General features: G+C 37.8%; 1 protein-coding gene across 2 annotated transcripts in view; it reads right to left on the bottom strand.

The window, feature by feature from the left end:
• Window positions 1-267: 267 nt before the first annotated feature.
• Window positions 268-19,842, bottom strand: part of LOC127857750 (protein unc-45 homolog B-like) — a 35,544-nt gene continuing 15,969 nt past the window's right edge. For both annotated transcript variants that reach the window (XM_052394409.1, XM_052394408.1), the window contains exons 12-23: window positions 19,016-19,153; window positions 17,797-17,891; window positions 16,782-16,923; window positions 15,806-15,946; window positions 13,702-13,817; window positions 12,298-12,364; window positions 10,589-10,705; window positions 8,652-8,767; window positions 7,231-7,348; window positions 5,650-5,799; window positions 3,816-3,950; window positions 268-1,096 (exon numbers count right to left, since the gene is read on the bottom strand). In XM_052394409.1, the coding sequence (XP_052250369.1) occupies window positions 965-1,096; window positions 3,816-3,950; window positions 5,650-5,799; window positions 7,231-7,348; window positions 8,652-8,767; window positions 10,589-10,705; window positions 12,298-12,364; window positions 13,702-13,817; window positions 15,806-15,946; window positions 16,782-16,923; window positions 17,797-17,891; window positions 19,016-19,153 (1,467 nt within the window). In that variant the 3' untranslated portion in view covers window positions 268-964. The remainder of the gene's footprint in view (window positions 1,097-3,815; window positions 3,951-5,649; window positions 5,800-7,230; window positions 7,349-8,651; window positions 8,768-10,588; window positions 10,706-12,297; window positions 12,365-13,701; window positions 13,818-15,805; window positions 15,947-16,781; window positions 16,924-17,796; window positions 17,892-19,015; window positions 19,154-19,842) is intronic.

Genomic DNA, 19,842 nt, shown 5'->3' with positions numbered 1-19,842 from the left:
TTTGGTAAATAATTCCTTTTATTTCTTTTAGTTTTCTCTGACTGTTGATACTTACCCCTAAGAAGCTATTTGCATTTTGACATTTGATACAGAAATATTGCATGTATATATGCATTGAAACAAACAGGGACCTATACAAACAAACAGGGACCTATACATTGTATAGATCCCTGAAACAAAGAAAGATTGCAGATTGATTTCAAGAATATAGTTGATCAGAAATGTATCACTCGAATGCATTCAAAATAATACAAGGATATACGGAAGTATTTTGTGCAAAAATATTATTTACAATAGGAAAATACACTCAACACTGCAAACACAATAAATATTGCACCTTGCATACAAAACATGGCAGGTCTTTGTTCATATAAGACATTTTTCAACAACTTGCAGTATAAAATTGTAAATTAACAATGAAAAAACAAGTAAATTGTTATAACTTTTAAGTAACAACATTTAATATTGATTAAATATGTAAAATATGAAGCTTTACTAAATGTATTGACAGATTTACTTTTCACTTAAAATAATGACCAAACGGTTACTTAGGACCTGAACATATTGACGAACCTGTTACATGAACTTTAAAATAATGACCAAACAGTTCCTTGTGACCTTGATATATGTCTTTATGAGCTTGATAATATTGATCAGGTTCATAAACTGCTTGCATCATATTTGGCCGGTGTATTTCAGACTGACGTTGTATTCTTCGGCCATGGTTAAATAATACATAAACCACATGCTACTTTTTTCTGGTGGGCCTTTCTGAATGATGTATTGTTTGGCCATATTGTATTGTTCAGCCATGTTCTATTGGTCATTAATGTGGTATTGTTTAGCCATTTTCATTATGTCAACCAAGTCACACTGGTTGCTCATCAGTAGCTGTTGTTTACCTTAAGAAACTATTCTTCAGTCATTTTCAAAACATTTAGCTAGTCACAATACGTGGAGTTGTTCATAATTGGTCCAGGTTTTTCTGGATGATGTTGTATTCCTCAGCAATTTTCAAGGCCTCCAGACAGCATTCCTTGGCACTGGCTCTCTCCGGTTCCTTCAGCAAAGACACTGCCATCAGGACCTCCATAAACTGAAACATTATAAACCATACTTTGTAACAATTGCAAAAATGAACAACACCCTGACAACACATGTATTCATATGTAGCATGATGTATTTACCAAAAATTACAATTAGGAGGTAGATAAAGTACACTAAGTAAGGGCTCTTGGTGGGGGGATGGGGGGGGGGCTTGGCCCTTTATCCCAGTTGGGTTCTTGCAGCCCTAGACCAACGGCCAAATTTTCAGGATTTATAATTTGGGACAATTGACAACCCGGTACATGTATACAATAAATAATGTTTGTTCGTTGACAAGTACCATAATCATTATTTCCTATATTGAAAACTGTATGTTATTTTTGATATTTCAAATGCAATAAATATTATTAGTTAATAACCAGTTTGTGCGTGCCGATAAACGTAAACTGGTTGGCTCAAAGAAATTGTGGGCCAGTGCTTGCCCTGTGATGTTATACAAAGTCTTAGTTGATAATGGGGAATGACATGTGCTATTTTTGAAATAAACAAGAGATGTGTTTGTCAGAAACACAATGCCCCCTAATGCGCTGCTTTTTTTTGGACCTTTGACCTTAAAGGATGACCTTGACCTTTCACCACTCAAAATGTGCAGCTCCATGAGATATACATGTATGCCAAATATCAAGTTGCTATGTTCAATATTTCAAAAGTTATTGCAAAACTTTACTGTAAGGTTAAAGTTTTGGGACAGAATGACAGACAGAAAGAAAGAAAGAAAGACAGAAAGACAGACAGGCCAAAAACAATATACCCCCCATCTATCGATCTGGGGACATAAAAATGCTTAACTTCATATTGTAATGAACAATGCCTGCGAATTTGAATGCTGTATGTTAAACAAGAGATGTGTTTGTCAGAAACACAATGTCTCCTACTGCGCCGCTTTGAAGCCATTTATTTGACCTTGAAGGATGACCTTGACTTTTTACCACTCAAAATATACAGCTACATGAGATACACATGCATGCCAAATATCAAGTTGCTATCTTCAATATTGCAAAAGTTATGGGCAATTTTAAAGTTTTCGGACGGACCGTTGGACGCACAGACTGACGGACAGTTCAACTGCTATATGCCACCCTACGAGGGGCATAAAAATATAATAGGTCTGTGAACAAGTTTGTGATCTCTGACAGACATACCGGTAATCATACCTATGATGATTCCAGTAAATACCCCTAAACTGCAGAAAGCAAGGTTTAAGAATAAACTAAACTTGTTCTTGTACCTTACGATTGTTTTTAGTCCTTTTCACTTTTGAGGAATTAACTAACATACTGTGAAACCATTTATTTTCGTCGGCACAAAATTTCGCCCTTTTCATAAAAATGACTATTTCGTCCGCTCTTAAATTCGCCCATTTCTGGTTTTAAAAAAACACGTCCGATTTGTTTGTAATACATGTAATACGCGGCTGCGAAAAAATCGTGCTGGGGAAAGAGGGGTGACACTTGGTAGTCACTTGCAGGAGGTGGGCCTTGTTTGGCATATGCCAATTAACAAGTCTGTTATTTTAGGTGATAGTAACTGTCCCTTATTATTTTATGTCATTGACACGTTCTTTGTTATGATTAGCGGATAAGTGGGACTGAATAATCGTTAACGAGTGTTTTAAACAACGAAGCCAATTGCCAATTAGTCTTTTTCCATTACTATCACGGTCAAACTGATAACTCCTGCCTTTATCGGCGCCAATTAGAGAAGGTGCGAACATTATGGGTTATAATTATCGTAAAAAATATATTTTGGTCATATTTCATTAAAGTATCAAGCGTTTTGCATTGTAAATATTTGATCATTTTAAGTACAGTAATTTGTCTGCAGTTAAAACCAAACAACCAAACACAAATCAAAATGTTCTTTATTAATTTGTAACAAAGCGCAGAATATATTTCAGTCAGGTGTTGATCACACGTCGTCATATTTTAATTGCGTTTAATAGTATTGTCTTTAATCCGGATTCGCCGCGTGTAGGCTGTATAATCTGCAACACCCCTGAAAAACACAATACACACAATGGGTAATAAAGTTGTTAACAATTAGCGCTAATCAACACTATTATACCTAAACGAAGTCGACGCATTCGATACAGCCTTATTGCATTCGCGTTTTACAGGAAATGTCAGTTGTCAGTACTCTGTATAATGAACACCCCTTTGTGTCAAAACCGGAGTATGTATAGTCGACTGTTTCATGTTCTTTGTATCAATACCATCTGTGTATCTGTATTATAAGTATACCAGTCAACAAACATGGTGCGCGCTTCCGCATATGGGTATTCGGACGTTCAAAAAATTGACCTACGGTTTAGCGTTCACGCCGTCGAACGCATTAAGCAATATAACTCGTTTTTTTCACTATTTCTTTATTTGCCAGAAATACTAGTGGCTTATAACTTACCTTGCAATCTTTTTTCCTCGCATTTTGCGAGTGTGCGAGTGTTAATATCGAGCCCTGTGTATATGCGTGGATTACGCTGGATTTAAATGCCTCATGCCTACAGTAATTCAGACTTATTTGTTTCAAATATGGGACATGATTGTTCGTTAGGATCTTGAATTCGTCCATCGGTCGAAGGACGAAAAAGGTGAAAATTGATGTCGGACGAATAATAATGGTTTCACAGTATACAGTAATAACGCAATGGCCAAGCCAGTTCTTTTAAGTTCTTTAAACTTAAAGACAAATATAAAATAATTGTTTCCCACCTGTCCAGCAAATATCTTCTCCGCTATGTCCTTGCTAGCCTGTAAAATGTTCTTTACAATGTAACAGCCGCGGTGTTGGATATCTGGGGACTCGTTGACAACCACTGACATAAGTATCTCGTCCCATTTGGTCACCTAGGGGTAAAAAAATGACACCCACTTAAAGAATCAAATCCCATTTGATCAACTTATGGTAAAATGATGACAACCACTGACATAAGTATCTCATCCCATTTGGTCACCTAATGGTAAACTAATGACAACCACTGACATAAGTATCTCATCCCATTTGGTCACCTAATGGTAAACTAATGACAACCACTGACATAAGTATCTCATCCCATTTGGTCACATTGGGGTAAAAAAATGACACCCACTTAAAGAATCTCATCCAATTTGGTCAATTTATGGTAAAATGACGACAACCACTGACATAAGTATCTCATCTATTTGGTCAACTTGAGGTAAAATGATGACAACCACTGACATAAGTATCTCATCCGATTTGGTCAACTTGTGGTAAAATGACAACAACCACTGACATAAGTATCTCATCCGATTTGGTCAACTTGTGGTAAAATGACGACAACCACTGACATGAGTATCTCATCCGATTTGGTCAACTTGTGGTAAAATGACGACAACCACTGACATAAGTATCTCATCCGATTTGGTCAACTTGTGGTAAAATGAAGACAACCACTGACATAAGTATCTCATCCAATTTGGTCAATTTATGGTAAAATGATGACAACCACTGACATAAGTATCTCATCTCTTTGGTTACCTTGGGGTAAAAAAATGACACCCACTTAAAGAATTTCATCCCATTTGGTTAACTTATAGTAAAATGATGACAACCACTGACATAAGTATCTTATCCAATTTGGTTACCTTATGGTAAAGAAATGAGAATCACCAACATAGGTATATCATCCCATTTTGGTCACCAAGGGGTAAAAAATCAGTTTTAAGATAAGTCTCATACTTTGAAAAGTTCAGTTTGACCACCAACTATCAATTCCTAAGAGATCTATGATTAATAAGGAACCCATTAATGCTAAAACCCTGCATCCCAGTATTTGTCTTAAATGACAAATTTATGGGAAAACAAAAACATCAAATCAATTGAGTCTTGTTCTGAGAAAACTGGGCTTAATGTATATGCGTAAAGTGTAATCCCAGATTGACACTCCGCCTTAACTTGATTTTCAGTAAGGAGGGACTTCCTTGAAACTAAAAATACCATAAAAGCGTAAAGTGTTGACCCTGATCAGCCTGTGCGGGCTGCACAGGTTAATCTGGAAGGACACTTTATGCACATGCATTATGCCTAGTTTTCTCAGAACACGATTCAATTGATGAAAGTGGCATACCAATCAGACAGTCCCTGAGATGAAAGTGGCATACCAATCAGACAGTCCCTGAATTTGAGTCCCACACTAGGAGCATTCTCAAGATCTCTTAAGACACCAAGTACTGGTTCTACCCAGGAAACAGGCTCCGCAGTGTCTTAATTAGTCTTAATTAGCCTTCAGCTTTTGATGCAAGAAGATAAAATTAGCTAATTTAAACTAATTTAATGAATATGTTTTAGCCCATAGTGCAGTAAAATTTATCATTCATATTATTACACACAAGTACTGCATAGGTCCATTTGTTTCTTGCAGGTCAATAACATAATTGTTTGTTAAATTAGTTTTTTCATTTAGATGTGTGGAAATTCTCAACAGTAATGAAAAAAACACAAAATAGAATTTCTTAAAGCTAATGCTCCACCTCTACAGACATAGATCTAGAAAGCAAAAGTATTTGACCAAGAGAATATACCTACCTGTGTGATCTTCTTACAGACAATATCGCTGTCTGCCGTTAACACGGCCAGTGCCCCTGCAGCTGCCCGTACAATCTTATCATCGTCATCTCCGCACATGAGTGTGAAAAACTTGACCTTGTCATTTTCACCCTCAAATGTTTTTGCCACCTGAGGAATTATAATATGAGGTTATGGTGAAACGATGAAGTGGGAAGTGACATTTCAGAATAAAATCATCATAGTTTCTTGAAAAAGAAAAATATCAAGAATACTTTTATTTTTAATTTAAAATAAACGTATTTATTTTAGCTTGATTGTATAGAAAGCCTAATGCTTCTAAAGAACTCTCCCGCAGTAGGGATACGACCTGTGACCTCCCGATCGCTAGGTGGACACCATATTTACACCACTGCTTTTCATTCCTATATGAAGCCAAAAGTAAATTATTCAAATACAACACTTAAGATTAACCACATACAGAAGGTCCAAAAATTACTGACGTGCTTCAAGGGATCAATCTCAACATTTAATGTGCCAAAATTCAACTCTTTTTTTTTCACAATTTACAATATCTCTGCAACAAGGGCTGATGGAAGTGTTTGACCATCAATGGAAGATATATTTTAAGCAAGAAATTCTCTTGGGGTTGCAGTGGTTTGGATAAAGCAGTGCGCCTGCTGTCCCTGGTTGGTGAGTATTTTCAATGTCTCTATAATATCACTGATGTCTAGTTCTTCCCAGGACATAATAGCCTCTTAACAAGAGGGCTGAACGCTCCATGGCCCTAACTGAGCTTTAACTAGGCAAAATAAGGAAAACTGCGCAATCCAATGATGGCCATGTGTTTCAACGGACTAGAACTGTTTTCAAATTTGGCTGTATTTTCATTGAAACAAATGGTGCTACATGTTTAATTAAGATTGGACAAGCTTTTTTCTTTTATTTGGCCTATTGACCTTATTTATGAACTGAAGATGAAATACATGAGAACAAAGTTTCATGAAGACTGGTAATAAATGTGGCTATTGTTGTTTACAATGTAATTGTTGACAGTGAACAACTGACAAAAGGTGACCTTCAAACTACATAAAGATTATATTGTTCTCAGATGAACTAAAAAAAATTTTTTTTTCTTCATTACAATATTTTACATACATTCTATGGCCACCCAATTAAGCCAACACAACTTAATTCAAACTAGTACCTTTTCTTCTTAACAATATTTTACATGCATTCTATGGCCACCCAATTATGCCAACACAGCTTAATTCAAACTACATGTAGTACCTTTTCTTATATAACCATTGTTATACATGCATTCTATGGCCATCCAATTAAGCCAACACAACTTAAGTTCAACTATTACCTTTTCGTTCATAACCATGTTTTACATGCAATTTAAGTCCAGGCAATTGAGCCAACACAACTTAATGTAAACTATTACCTTTTCGTTCATAACCATGTTGCACATGCATTTTATGGCCACCCAATTAAGCCAACACATATAAATTTAACTAGTACCTTTTCGTTAGTAACCATGTTTTACATGCATTTTATGGTCACCCAATTAAGCCAACACAACTTAATTTAAACTAGTACCTTTTCGTTCATAACCATGTTGCACATGCATTCTATGGCCGCCCTTGGGATCAACTCGTGTTCCTCATACATGTATTGCTCTATCATTGGTATCCCTTTCTCCGCTACTATCCGTTCTCTGTGAACCAATCCATACAAGATGTTTGACGACTTATTACTGAGTAGTCATACTTAATTGAAGTAGTGAAGGCACAAGTTATACTTAGTTGAAGTAGTGAAGGGACAATCCTGGGCCAAATATTGTAATGCTCCTTAAGGGAATCTTAACTTAAAATGTTCTTAATACATTTTCTTTGTATTAAAAGTACGTAACAATAGACATATAAGTAATATTTACTTGTTAAAATCATTCTCATGTAAAAATACATAAACGTTAAATAGCCAGAGACTTAGGGTTTTTCAGATTTGAGGAATTTCCTTAAACTTACCATGAAGAAGGGTGATGGCTTCCTATTTCTCATCTTTTCTTCAAGACAATCAGAGTTTAAATCTTATTGTATTAATTATTATTTACTCAACACATAAATTTGTTGTTAGGACATCATAACAGTCCAGTTATGAAATATATATTGAAAAAATGGGAGCTAAAGCATACATTGTTATTAAGAATTTTCAAGAAATTTGGGCCGTGCAGTTAAATACCATATTTTATATGTGTTTCACTGTCAGCTACACCCTGACAACACACACCTGACAGAGTCACTAATGGATGATAGGTTACACACACCTGACAGAGTCACTAACGGATGAAAGGTTACACACACCTGACAGAGTCGCTAATGGATGATAGGTTACACACGCCTGACAGAGTCACTAATGGATGATAGGTTACACACACCTGACAGAGTCACTAATGGAAGAAAGGTTACACACACCTGACAGAGTCCCTAATGGATGATAGGTAATACACAACTGACAGAGTCACTAATGGATGAAAGGTTACACACACCTGACAGTGTCACTAATGGATGAAAGGTTAAACACACCTAAAAGAGTCACTAATGGATGATAGGTTACACACACCTGACAGAGTCACTAATGGATGAAAGGTTACACACACCTGACTGAGTCGCTAATAGATGATAGGTTACACACCTGACAGAGTCACTAATGGATGGTAGGTTACACACACCTGACAGAGTCACTAATGGTGGATAGGTTACACACACCTGACAAAGTCACTAATGGATGATAGGTTACACACCTGACAAAGTCACTAATGGATGACAGGTTACACACACCTGACAGAGTCACTAATGGATCAGGATGATAGGTCACACCTCACAGAGTCACTAATGGATGATAGGTTACACACCTGACAGAGTCACTAATGGATGATAGGTTACACAACTGACAGAGTCACTAATGGATGATAGGTTACACACCTGACAAGAGTCACTAATGGATGATAGGTTACACACCTGACAGAGTCACTAATGGATGACAGGTTGGTGAGTGCAAGGAGAGCTTCAAAGTTCTGCAGGCCAGTCCTCTCGATGTTCAACAGAGAGACAAGAGGACGCACCACCTCGTACATCTGAAACATGGAAAAAAACGGGACCGGTTTAACCCATTTATGCCTAGTGTACTCTCCCATCCTTGTAAATTTGATCAATTTATGTCAAAAATTAGGGATGTCTAGTATATTTATTTTTATATTTAAAATATTTCTTACAAAAATTCCTTTAAGCAAACAGCGCAGACCCTGATGACCCCCATCTGGGTCTACGCTGTTTGCAAAAGCCTTTTTTCTAGACACTAGGTATAAATGGGTTAATAGTTTATTATTTCTTTAATGATTTCATGTGATATGATGCCAAACATATGATTGTTTGGCAATTACAGGCAGCACCATTGTAAATGTCAACACCTGGTCTGAAAGTAAAGGTCACCGACAAAAAGTGGAAATGGTCCTTCCTAGCGATACTTGAGGTGTCAGTTGTAGAGAATCGTACCTATTTTTCTGGACAATGAGATCTGCTGCTTGGGTAAGGCAATGAACAAGTGTGTGCTGTACTTTATACTTGGCATTACCTGTGCTACAACATGAAATCAATGGGTGTGGCTTTTTTACTACCTCAAGGGTACTACTACCCTTCGAAGGTTAACTAAACTTTTCATTTTTATACAGATCCAGCAAAGTTCAGAGCCATTTGTAAAACTTTGATTTGAGAATGTGATCCTAGTATCTAATATAATGTCGAGGTTGCCATGGCGTAGTTGAAATGGTTTCTGCCTAGTGATCATGAGAGGTCACAGGTTTGACCCCACTTGGGGCGTTCCTTCATCTCACCCAAACACATCAAGGACTGGTTTAAACTAACATAATACCCATATACAATTGTCTGCTTGTTATTCTATTATAATCAAAAAATGTCAATGTTTGTACATATTTTGGTGAACTTGGGCGGACTGTCAATGGACTGTTCTGACAGTTTTTTCCGATTGCCCTCTTCACCAAAGAGCCAAACTAGAACACAAGTGCATTACCAGTGTTCGTCCATAACAGTTATCGTTTACTTCACTCATAAAGATTACATCTGCGCTGATAATGCCTGGTGTGTCAATACTGATGGAATCCACTCCTGATAACTTGCCTTGGTAAGTATATTAGTGATAAATGGACCTTTTCACAGATTTCGGCATGTTTTGCTCTCATGCTTGTCATTAAATACTTTAAAGTGATAAATGTAAATATTGGTACTAAATAGCTCAAGTATAAAACAAGAATAAAATTTAAGAAAGAAAAAAAGTAATCCTCAGTAGGGCAAGAACAACTGACCCTTGAAGTAAAAGAATAGCACTGAAACCACTCAGCAATTCATGCTCGTACACTTTATATAAGCATTACTCGTAGTGTCACAAAATGTAACGATAACAACAAAACTCTCCAACTTATTAAATTGTTTGGGGTTTATAACTCTTGATAATTTTCAGGTTTTTAAATCTTAAAATGAGGCATATAATACATATTTAAGATCATAATAAATGTTCAGTATTACTGTTTCCTTGCCATAATTACAACAACAAGATGTGTTTGTGAAACACTATGTCCCCACCCATATATTTGAACTTTGACCTTGAAGTATGACCTTGACCTTTCACTACTCAAAATGTGCAGCTCCATGAGATACACATGCATACCAAATATCAAGTTGCTATCTTCAATATTGCAAAAGTGATGTCCAATGTTAAAGTTTGATGCAAACAAACCAACAAACCAACAATCAGACAGGGCAAAAACAATATGTCCCCCAGTATAGATTGAGGGACATACAATTAAGAAATCTAAAACACCTTTTTTTCAATTTTGCCAATGTTCCACAGTACAGTGACATGCTTCAACCAGTAGCCCTACCCTCTGTCCTGAGAATGAGATCCTGGGATCTTGTGTAATAGCAATCTTAGCCAGGGACTGGGCCGCACTATGTTTGCCAACGTCCGTGTTGTTCTCTAGAGACAGGTTGAGCAACAGCTGTAAATAGAAATGAGCCTTGTTCTGAGAAAACTGGGCCTAATGCATGTGCGTAAAGTGTCATCCCAGATTAGCCTGTGCAGTCTGCACAGGCTAATCAGGGATGACACTTTCCGCCTAAACTTGATTTTCGGTAAGGAAGGACTTCCTTGAAACTTAAAATTCCATAAAAGCAGAAAGTGTTGTCCCTGATTAGCCTGTGCGGACTGCACAGGCTAATCTGGGACAACACTTTAGGCACATGCATTAAGCCCAGTTTTCTCAGTACGCGGCTCAAATAACATTGTTTTATTTTATTCTTAGAAATGAATTTCTGAAGGTATAAAAAGATATAAAATGTTAACAGACCTCATGTACTGTCTCTCTATAAGGTACCCAGGGTTCTCTCCGGAAGTAAGAGCTGTTTCATAAACATTACTCCAAACAAACTTGCATTTAGTTTCAAACATGCATCCAAGTTTTGATCAGTTCATGTACATATTTGATGTTCTGTGATTCTGAGATTTCATTGTTTCCTATATATTTAACGACTTTTGAATGAATTCAATCCCAGTTATAAATAAGCCAGAAATGAAAATGAACATATGACAAGCCCCTACAGGGGTGTGATTTAAGAACCACCTCAGGAGAGGAAAATACCCTACCCCCCTTACAGGGTTCATCTAAACTCTTCGTTTCTTTATAGATCCAGTAAAGCTTACAACTATTTGTAAAATCAGTTCAACATTGAAAGGGAGGAAATCAGCTGAAAAGAGGAAAAATCACACCCCTGCCCTATAACCTTGACCTTCAATCTGTTGGTTCAATAAGCTACATGTACTTTGTCTTCCCTGAGTTAACAATGATACAAATTGGCATGGTCCTAAGTTAAGAGCATTCCCTAGATATCACACAAAACTAAAAACTTGACACCCCTGCTTGTACAATTTGCCCCCTATAACCCTCCGTGGTCATACCTTAACACCCCCTGCTTGTACAATTTGCCCCCTATAACCCTCCGTGGTCATACCTTGACACCCTCTGCTCGTACAATTTGCCCCCTATAACCCTCCATGGTCATACCTTGACACCCCCTGCTCGTACAATTTGCCCCCTATAACCCTCCGTGGTCATACCTTGACACCCCCTGCTTGTACAATTTGCCCCCTATAACCCTCCGTGGTCATACCTTGACACCCCCTGCTTGTACAATTTGCCCCCTATAACCCTCCGTGGTCATACCTTGACACCCCCTGCTTGTATAATTTGCCCCCTATAACCCTTCATGGTCATACCTTGACACCCTCTGCTCTTACAATTAACCCCCTATAACCCTCCGTGGTCATACCTTGACACCCCCTGCTTGTACAATTTGCCCCCTATATACCCTCCGTGGTCATACCTTGACACCCCCTGCTTGTACAATTTGCCCCCTATAACTCTCCGTGGTCATACCTTGAACCCTCTGCTCGTACAATTTGCCCTCTATAACCCTCCGTGGTCATACCTTGACACCCCCGGCTTGTACAATTTGCCCCCTATAACCCTCCATGGTCATACCTTGACACCCCCTGCTTGTACAATTTGCCCTCTATAACCCTCCGTGGTCATACCTTGACACCCCCGGCTTGAACAATTTGCCCTCTATAACCCTCCTCTGTGGACACTGTCAGGAAAACTCTGCAAAGATCAGGATAAGAAATAATTTATCAAAAATGTATTCACAGAATTCAACAAGAATGAGAAATCATAACTGCTTAAATTATAATGAAATTTTAATTGTAAGAAAACTGTTTAACCTCACAAAAAGCAACGAGTTAAGACTCAAATTTTAGATTTGTCACAGGGTGGTACTCTTAAATTTCTTAAGGAACTCAGCTGACTATCAACCTTGACCTAAAAATGTAGGAGAAAAAAGAGTTAGAAGGTAAGGATAGGGCAGGGGATCATACCTAAGACACCTGAGTTCTGGTGCCAATCTGTTCACTAGATGATGGAGGTGCTTTGAAAACTTAATTGATGACTGACCAGATCATCAATAGTGATGACCGATTACTGTAATTGAAGTAAGTACCTATACCTTGCTCTCAGTCTTACCTGGCCACCTGTTCCCTGGTGTTCTTGCTCTCAGTTTTACCTGGCCACCTGTTCCCTGTTGTTCTTGCTCTCAGTCTTACCTGGCCACCTGTTCCCTGGTGTTCTTGCTCTCAGTCTTACCTGGCCACCTGTTCCCTGGTGTTCTTGCTCTAAGTCTTACCTGGCCACCTTTTCCCTGGTGTTCTTGCTCTCAGTCTTACCTGGCCACCTGTTCCCTGGTGTTCTTGCTCTAAGTCTTACCTGGCCACCTGTTCCCTGGTGTTCTTGCTCTCAGTCTTACCCAGCCACCTGTTCCCTGGTGTTCTTGCTCTCAGTCTTACCTGGCCACCTGTTCCCTGGTGTTCTTGCTCTCAGTCTTACCTGGCCACCTGTTCCCTGGTGTTCTTGCTCTCAATCTTACCTGGCCACCTGTTCCCTGGTGTTCTTGCTCTCAGTCTTACCCAGCCACCTGTTCCCTGGTGTTCTTGCTCTCAGTCTTACCTGGCCACCTGTTCCCTGGTGTTCTTGCTCTCAGTCTTACCCAGCCACCTGTTCCCTGGTGTTCTTGCTCTCAGTCTTACCCAGCCACCTGTTCCCTGGTGTTCTTGTTCTCAGTCTTACCTGGCCACCTGTTCCCTGGTGTTCTTGCTCTCAATCTTACCTGGCCACCTGTTCCCTGGTGTTCTTGCTCTCAGTCTTACCTGGCCACCTGTTCCCTGGTGTTCTTGCTCTCAATCTTACCTGGCCACCTGTTCCCTGGTGTTCTTGCTCTCAGTCTTACCTGGCCACCTGTTCCCTGGTGTTCTTGCTCTCAGTCTTACCTGGCCACCTGTTCCCTGGTGTTCTTGCTCTCAGTCTTACCTGGCCACCTGTTCCCTGGTGTTCTTTCTCTCAATCTTACCTGGCCACCTGTTCCCTGGTGTTCTTGCTCTAAGTCTTACCTGGCCACCTGTTCCCTGGTGTTTTTGCTTTCAGTCATGGCCAGGGCGGACAGACATCGTAGCATGCCTGAGGACACCAGCCGACTCACACGCTCTTTCACATACTCGGGCTTGTCCTGGAATTAAATCCAGTTCTTTTCAGGTACTTCTTAAAAGACGTGATAAGTGGGTAAATCACCCTGCTATGTTGACCAATAGTTTTAACAGCCCCAATTTAAGTAAAATAAACTTAAATTCCCTATAAACTTTTGAAAATCATCCAACTACTTTAACACATCATGACACCCCTTGTGGTTTGTGAAGCAGAGTTTCATTCCCACAAGGTTGATTGACTTAGCAGAATTAATTGCTTTCTGCTTACATTGTACAACAAAAACAAGTTTATACAAGTGTTAAAGACAGGGTTGCATTCGCAATTACATGCAAGTCAAATTTGATTTGTGAGAAACTTTTTCCTTATTAACACCTTCACTCCTGATTTCTTTCTTATCCTACCTTTATGCATAATATTGCCATCTTGTTATTTTACTATAATTTAGGGAAATCACTTTGATACAACATCCTGTTTCCAGGCAGTGAACTATGCTTGTGGGGTATTTTAATGGCCGTTACATGCAAGAAATTTCAAATACAACACGTTGTATGAAACAAATATTTGTTGGTCTCTTCTTTTCTTGGATTTTCATTAATTGTGCAACTAATAAAAAACAAAAATTTATTATCAAACAAATATGCATTATTTTACAAATCCATTAAATATCACGTCAACGCTATAAAATGACCACACAGAACCTTAGGATAAAATTACTGCACAGTACTTTAGGATAAAATAACTGCACAGTATCTTATCATTGAAGCTATGATAAAATAACTGCACAGTACCTTAGAATAAAATTACTGCACAGTACCTTAGAATAAAATGACTGCACAGTACCTTAGGTTTAAATGACTGCACAGTACCGTAGGATTAAAAGACTGCACAGTACCTTACGATAAAATGCACAGTACATTAGAATTAAATGACTGCACAGTACCTTAGGATTAAATGACTGCACAGTACCATAGGATTAAATGACTGCACAGTACCTTAGAATTAAATGACTGCACAGAACCTTAGGATAAGATGACTGCACAGTATCTTAGGATTAAATGACTGCACAGTACCATAGGATTAAATGACTGCACAGTACCTTAGAATTAAATGACTGCACAGAACCTTAAGATTTAATGACTGCACAGTACCTTAGGATAAAATGACTGCACAGTATCTTAGGATAAAACGACTGCACAGTACCTTACAAGAAAATGCACAGTGCCTTAGGATAAAATGACTGCACAGTACCTTAGGATAAAATGACTGCACAGTATCTTAGGATAAAATGACTGCAAAGTACCTTTGGATAAAATAACTGCACAGTATCTTATCATTGAAGTTATGATAAAATAACTGCACAGTACCTTAGAATAAAATTACTGCACAGTACCTTACAATAAAATGACTGCACAGTACCTTAGGTTTAAATGACTGCACAGTACCGTAGGATTAAATGACTGCACAGTACCTTAGGATTAAAAGACTGCACAGTACCTTAGGATTAAATGACTGCACAGAACCTTAGGATAAAATGACTGCACAGTATCTTAGGATAAAATGACTGCACAGTATCTTAGGATAAAATGACTGCACAGTACCTTAGGATAAAATGACTGCACAGTACCTTACGATAAAATGCACAGTGCCTTAGGATAAAATGACTGCACAGCACCTTAGGATAAAATGACTGCACAGTATCTTAGGATAAAATGACTGCACAGTACCTTAGGATAAAATTATTGCACAGTACCTTAGGATGAAATGACTGCACAGTACCTTAGGATTAAATGACTGCACAGTACCTTAGGATAAAATGACTGCACAGAACCTTAGGATAAAATGACTGCACAGTACCTAAGGATAAAATGACTGCACAGTACCTTAGGATTAAATGACTGCACAGTACCTTAGGATTAAATGACTGCACAGTACCTTAGGATTAAATGACTGCACAGTACCTTAGGATTAAATGACTGCACAGTTCCTTAGGATTAAATGACTGCACAGTACCTTAGGATGTTCCTCTGGAATGTGTTGTTTTGCGTACTTGGCCAGTTCCACCATCTCAGGGGCTATTTCTCTCTTATCCGTGCTATTGGTGAGATTCACAAACAGGACCGAGGCAGCGTACATCAGGCTGGTGCTGGGGTTCTGTATTTAAAAAGGACATGACAGACTGTGAACCCAATATTCTTTTTTTTTTTTTTTTTTTTAATTTTCTTGATTATCATATTCATATAACACTCATTTTTCGAGAATTTTCGTGGGTCAATTCAATCACGATATTAAATGTTCAACAAATGTTAATAACTCAAGTATTGTGTAGTACATCTGAGACAATAACAAATTTATGAACTTAAGATCCAAAGAATATGCAAGATTTTACTCATACAAGAAATGTTAAATCAATGAAATCCAATCAATTGAAAGTAATACTATAATAAAAAAGTGGACAAATCTAGTTGCAACTGCGAGGGGAAAGCATTTTGTTTCGGGAAAAGCTACTTATTCAATAAAACAATACAATACATGTGGCCTTCAGGTAATCGCAGTGGTTGGTACACAGGCTTCTCACCTAGGCAAACAAAGTTCAGCTCCCTGTGCATGTTTGCTTAGTTGTTAACAGCAAAAGACCGCACAAAAATTGAATATCTTTCAGTAGAAACTAAAACACTACGGTGGAGGTGACCTTTTAACCCTTTACCACTTAGATTCTTATTTTGACACATTTGTAGTCCTTTAAATAGCTACATTTAATTAAATACCTTTCTTACTAAAAGTTCTAAAGGCTTCATTTCTAACCCTTCGTTACTGATGAGCAGCAAACAGCATAAAACCTGAACAGACTGCGAGTTATTGTTAGGCTGTTCTGGTTTTATGTTGGCTGCAAAAGCCATTTTTACTTTGCTTATTATAGGGGAAAGGGTTAAACCAAGTCTTATCATCAAGGGTATAACACATTTAACTACTGGAACATGAAACCCACCATGCAAGCCTGAATGACAGCGGCGAGTGCTTTCGGGTCCGTGACCAGGTCTTCCTTCACGTCAGCGTCCAGAGTCAGGTACGCCAGACCTTCCGTCGCCCACTGCTTCATCTGAAGGTCGCCCTCTGGGCTGCATAGGAACCTGTTGGGAGTGATGGAAATAACAGATGGGAGTTCTGGAATCAGGCTTTTTTCTTTCATCAGTTGGGTGCTCTTTTGGTCTTCATTTTAAGGAAAATGTGTCATCATTTTGAAAAGAGCTGGCCTTTTTCTCACGCCTTTTGACATAAATTTAAGAATAACAAGATGCGTTTGTGAAACACTATGTCCCATATATATTTGAGCTTTGACCTTGAAGGATGACCTTGACCTTTCACCACTCAAAATGTGCAGCTCCACGAGATACACATGCATGCAAAATATCAAGTTGCTATCTTCAATATTGCAAAAGTTATGGCAAATGTTAAAGTTTGACGCAAACAAACCAACAAACTGTCCACCAGTATAGAATTGGAGACATAAAAACAAGTAGGGTTATCTTTTCTTTGAGATGAGGTGTGTTGCCTGCATATCATGGAATTTTTTTTGAGGGATCTAAAAAAACAGTTTTAATTTAAATCAAATTACTGATAATCAGTAAAATATTTCTAGGTCCCATTTTTTTCCATTCAGGAAGTGACAATCTCTTATTCCACTAAAATTTCTTAATGCATTTTTTATCTGATGACGGCAAAAAACTTGAGCTTGTAGCAGAAGTGACAAATATCCAGGGACGCCACATGTTGTTATATGTATCAAGTTAAAGAAGTTGAAAATAGCGCATAACTTGAGCAATATTTAACAAAGGATTAGAGCAACTGAACATCATCTGCTACAAGTTTGAATGGTCCACTAAGAAAATTAGTTTTTGTCATGACAACACAGATGGACAAACTTCCATTGTGTATCTAGTATAACCCTCTGTACTTTGCTTTGGTGGTATACCTAAGACAAGGCTTTGATGAGCTTCACTTACTTGCGACAAGCTTTGGCTAGAGTTATTGTGGAGCCGTCAGCCATTGGTCTATTGCTTGCATCTGAGCCCTCAAACGAGCCTAGCTTGCACATTCCCTTAAAAAGGCGATAAAAGATTAGTATTCTAATGATTTAAATTGGACACAAATTTTTTCTCTGCACATCCACAAACACTAATGCCCCCACATTAAGCGTGTGTTTGAAAATTCCACCTTTGTCTGAAAAAAAAGAACGAACATATGAAGTAGCCCAAGTTTACATGATAGTAACATATTTGTAAAGTATCAGCCCTCTAGCAGCAATATTTTTCTAATTACATGACACTCATTTGATTTTTTTTCTCCAAAAAACTTGTTCATAACTCATATTGGGCAGAAATAATCTAAATCAAAACGTGAAGGTGAGCAACTTCTCACACTGTAAGTTTAACCCATTTATGCCTAGTGGACTCTCCCATCCTTCTAAATTGGATCAATTTATTTCCAAAATTAGGGATGTCTAGTATATTTATTTCTATATTTAGAAAATGTCTTACAGAAATTCCTTTAAGCAAACAGCGTAGACCCTGATGAGACGCTGCATCATGCGGCGTCTCATCTGGGTCTACGCTGTTTGCCTAGGCCTTTTTTCTAGACACTAGGCATAAATGGGTTAATATGTTTGTAATGTTTCAGATCTTTTGCATCCATACTTTTTATTTACACATGACACAAGTAAAACATGTTATTTTTCCATCTAAAAAGGGGCCATAAATCCAGCTTTGTTGAAAATGTGCAAACAGACAATAAAGGTGCGTGATTTTAAATGCTGGCTAATAAATTTGCAAAAATGTCAGCCCTCCAATGGAAATACTTTGATTTCCAAGGACACAAGATAAAAAGGGATCCTCACTCAAGTTTTGTAGTTGCTTAAAGAACTGTGCTTTTTGCGTTATGTGTCATTAATTAACATTTGAGTTGCAAAAAATGTCCCTTAACAAAAGATCAATAAAATATCCATGAAACATTTTCTGAATTAAATAAAATGTATAATGTTACTCTAGAACAGTGTGTCTCACAGTATTTAAAGCTATGATATTATAATCATATTTCACAGTTGTAAGCAGAGAAAATTGCAGAAGTTGGTCAATAAACAAAAATATTTTTAACTTTTTGGACAAAACAAATTTATATTCTGAAAAAAAAACACAACCTCTTACTTTCAAATGCAAGGTTACATACCACTAATGCTCTGACTTTGATGTTATCATCCGCGCCGTCTTTGTATAATTTCTTCAACACAGGAACTGCATCTGCTAACAGGCCTGCACAGCGATCCTTCTTTGACGCAGAATGTACGATTGCTTCAACAGCTATTTGCTGAAAACAAAGGCATTTTAATATAAGTTTCATCTTACAATCAAATTCACACGCATGATAAAATTATTGGAATTATCACAGCCTGCACTGGTTATGTTCTATATTACAAGTTTGAACTGGTAACGTTCCATCACAAGTCCAAACTGGTTATGTTCTTCCACAAGCCTGAATTGGCTATGTTCTATTACATGACTGCACAGGTAATGGTCTAGCACATGCGTGCACTGGTTATGTTCTATCACATGCCTGCATTTGCTATGTTCTATCATAAGTCTGAACTGGTTATGTTCTATCACAAGTCTGAACTGCTTATGTTCTATCACAAATCTGAACTGATTACATTCTATCACAAGTCTGAACTGGTTATGTTCTATCACAAGTATGAACTGGTTATGTTCTATCACAACTCTGAATTGGTTATGTTCTTTCACAAGTCTGAACTGGTTATGTTCTATCACAAATCTGAACTGGTTATGTTCTATCACAAGTCTGAACTGGTTATGTTCTATCACAAGTCTGAACTGGTTATGTTCTATCACAAGTATTAACTGGTTATGTTCTATTACAAATCTGAACTGGTTATGTTCTATCACAAGTACAAACTGATTATGTTCTATCACAAATCTGAACTGGTTATGTTCTATCACACGTCTGAACTGGTTATGTTCTATCATAAGTCTGAACTAATT

The sequence above is a fragment of the Dreissena polymorpha genome, chromosome 14, assembly GCF_020536995.1.
Source record: "Dreissena polymorpha isolate Duluth1 chromosome 14, UMN_Dpol_1.0, whole genome shotgun sequence".
Lineage (NCBI taxonomy): Eukaryota > Metazoa > Mollusca > Bivalvia > Myida > Dreissenidae > Dreissena > Dreissena polymorpha.
This window is presented reverse-complemented; position numbering and strand designations above follow the sequence as displayed.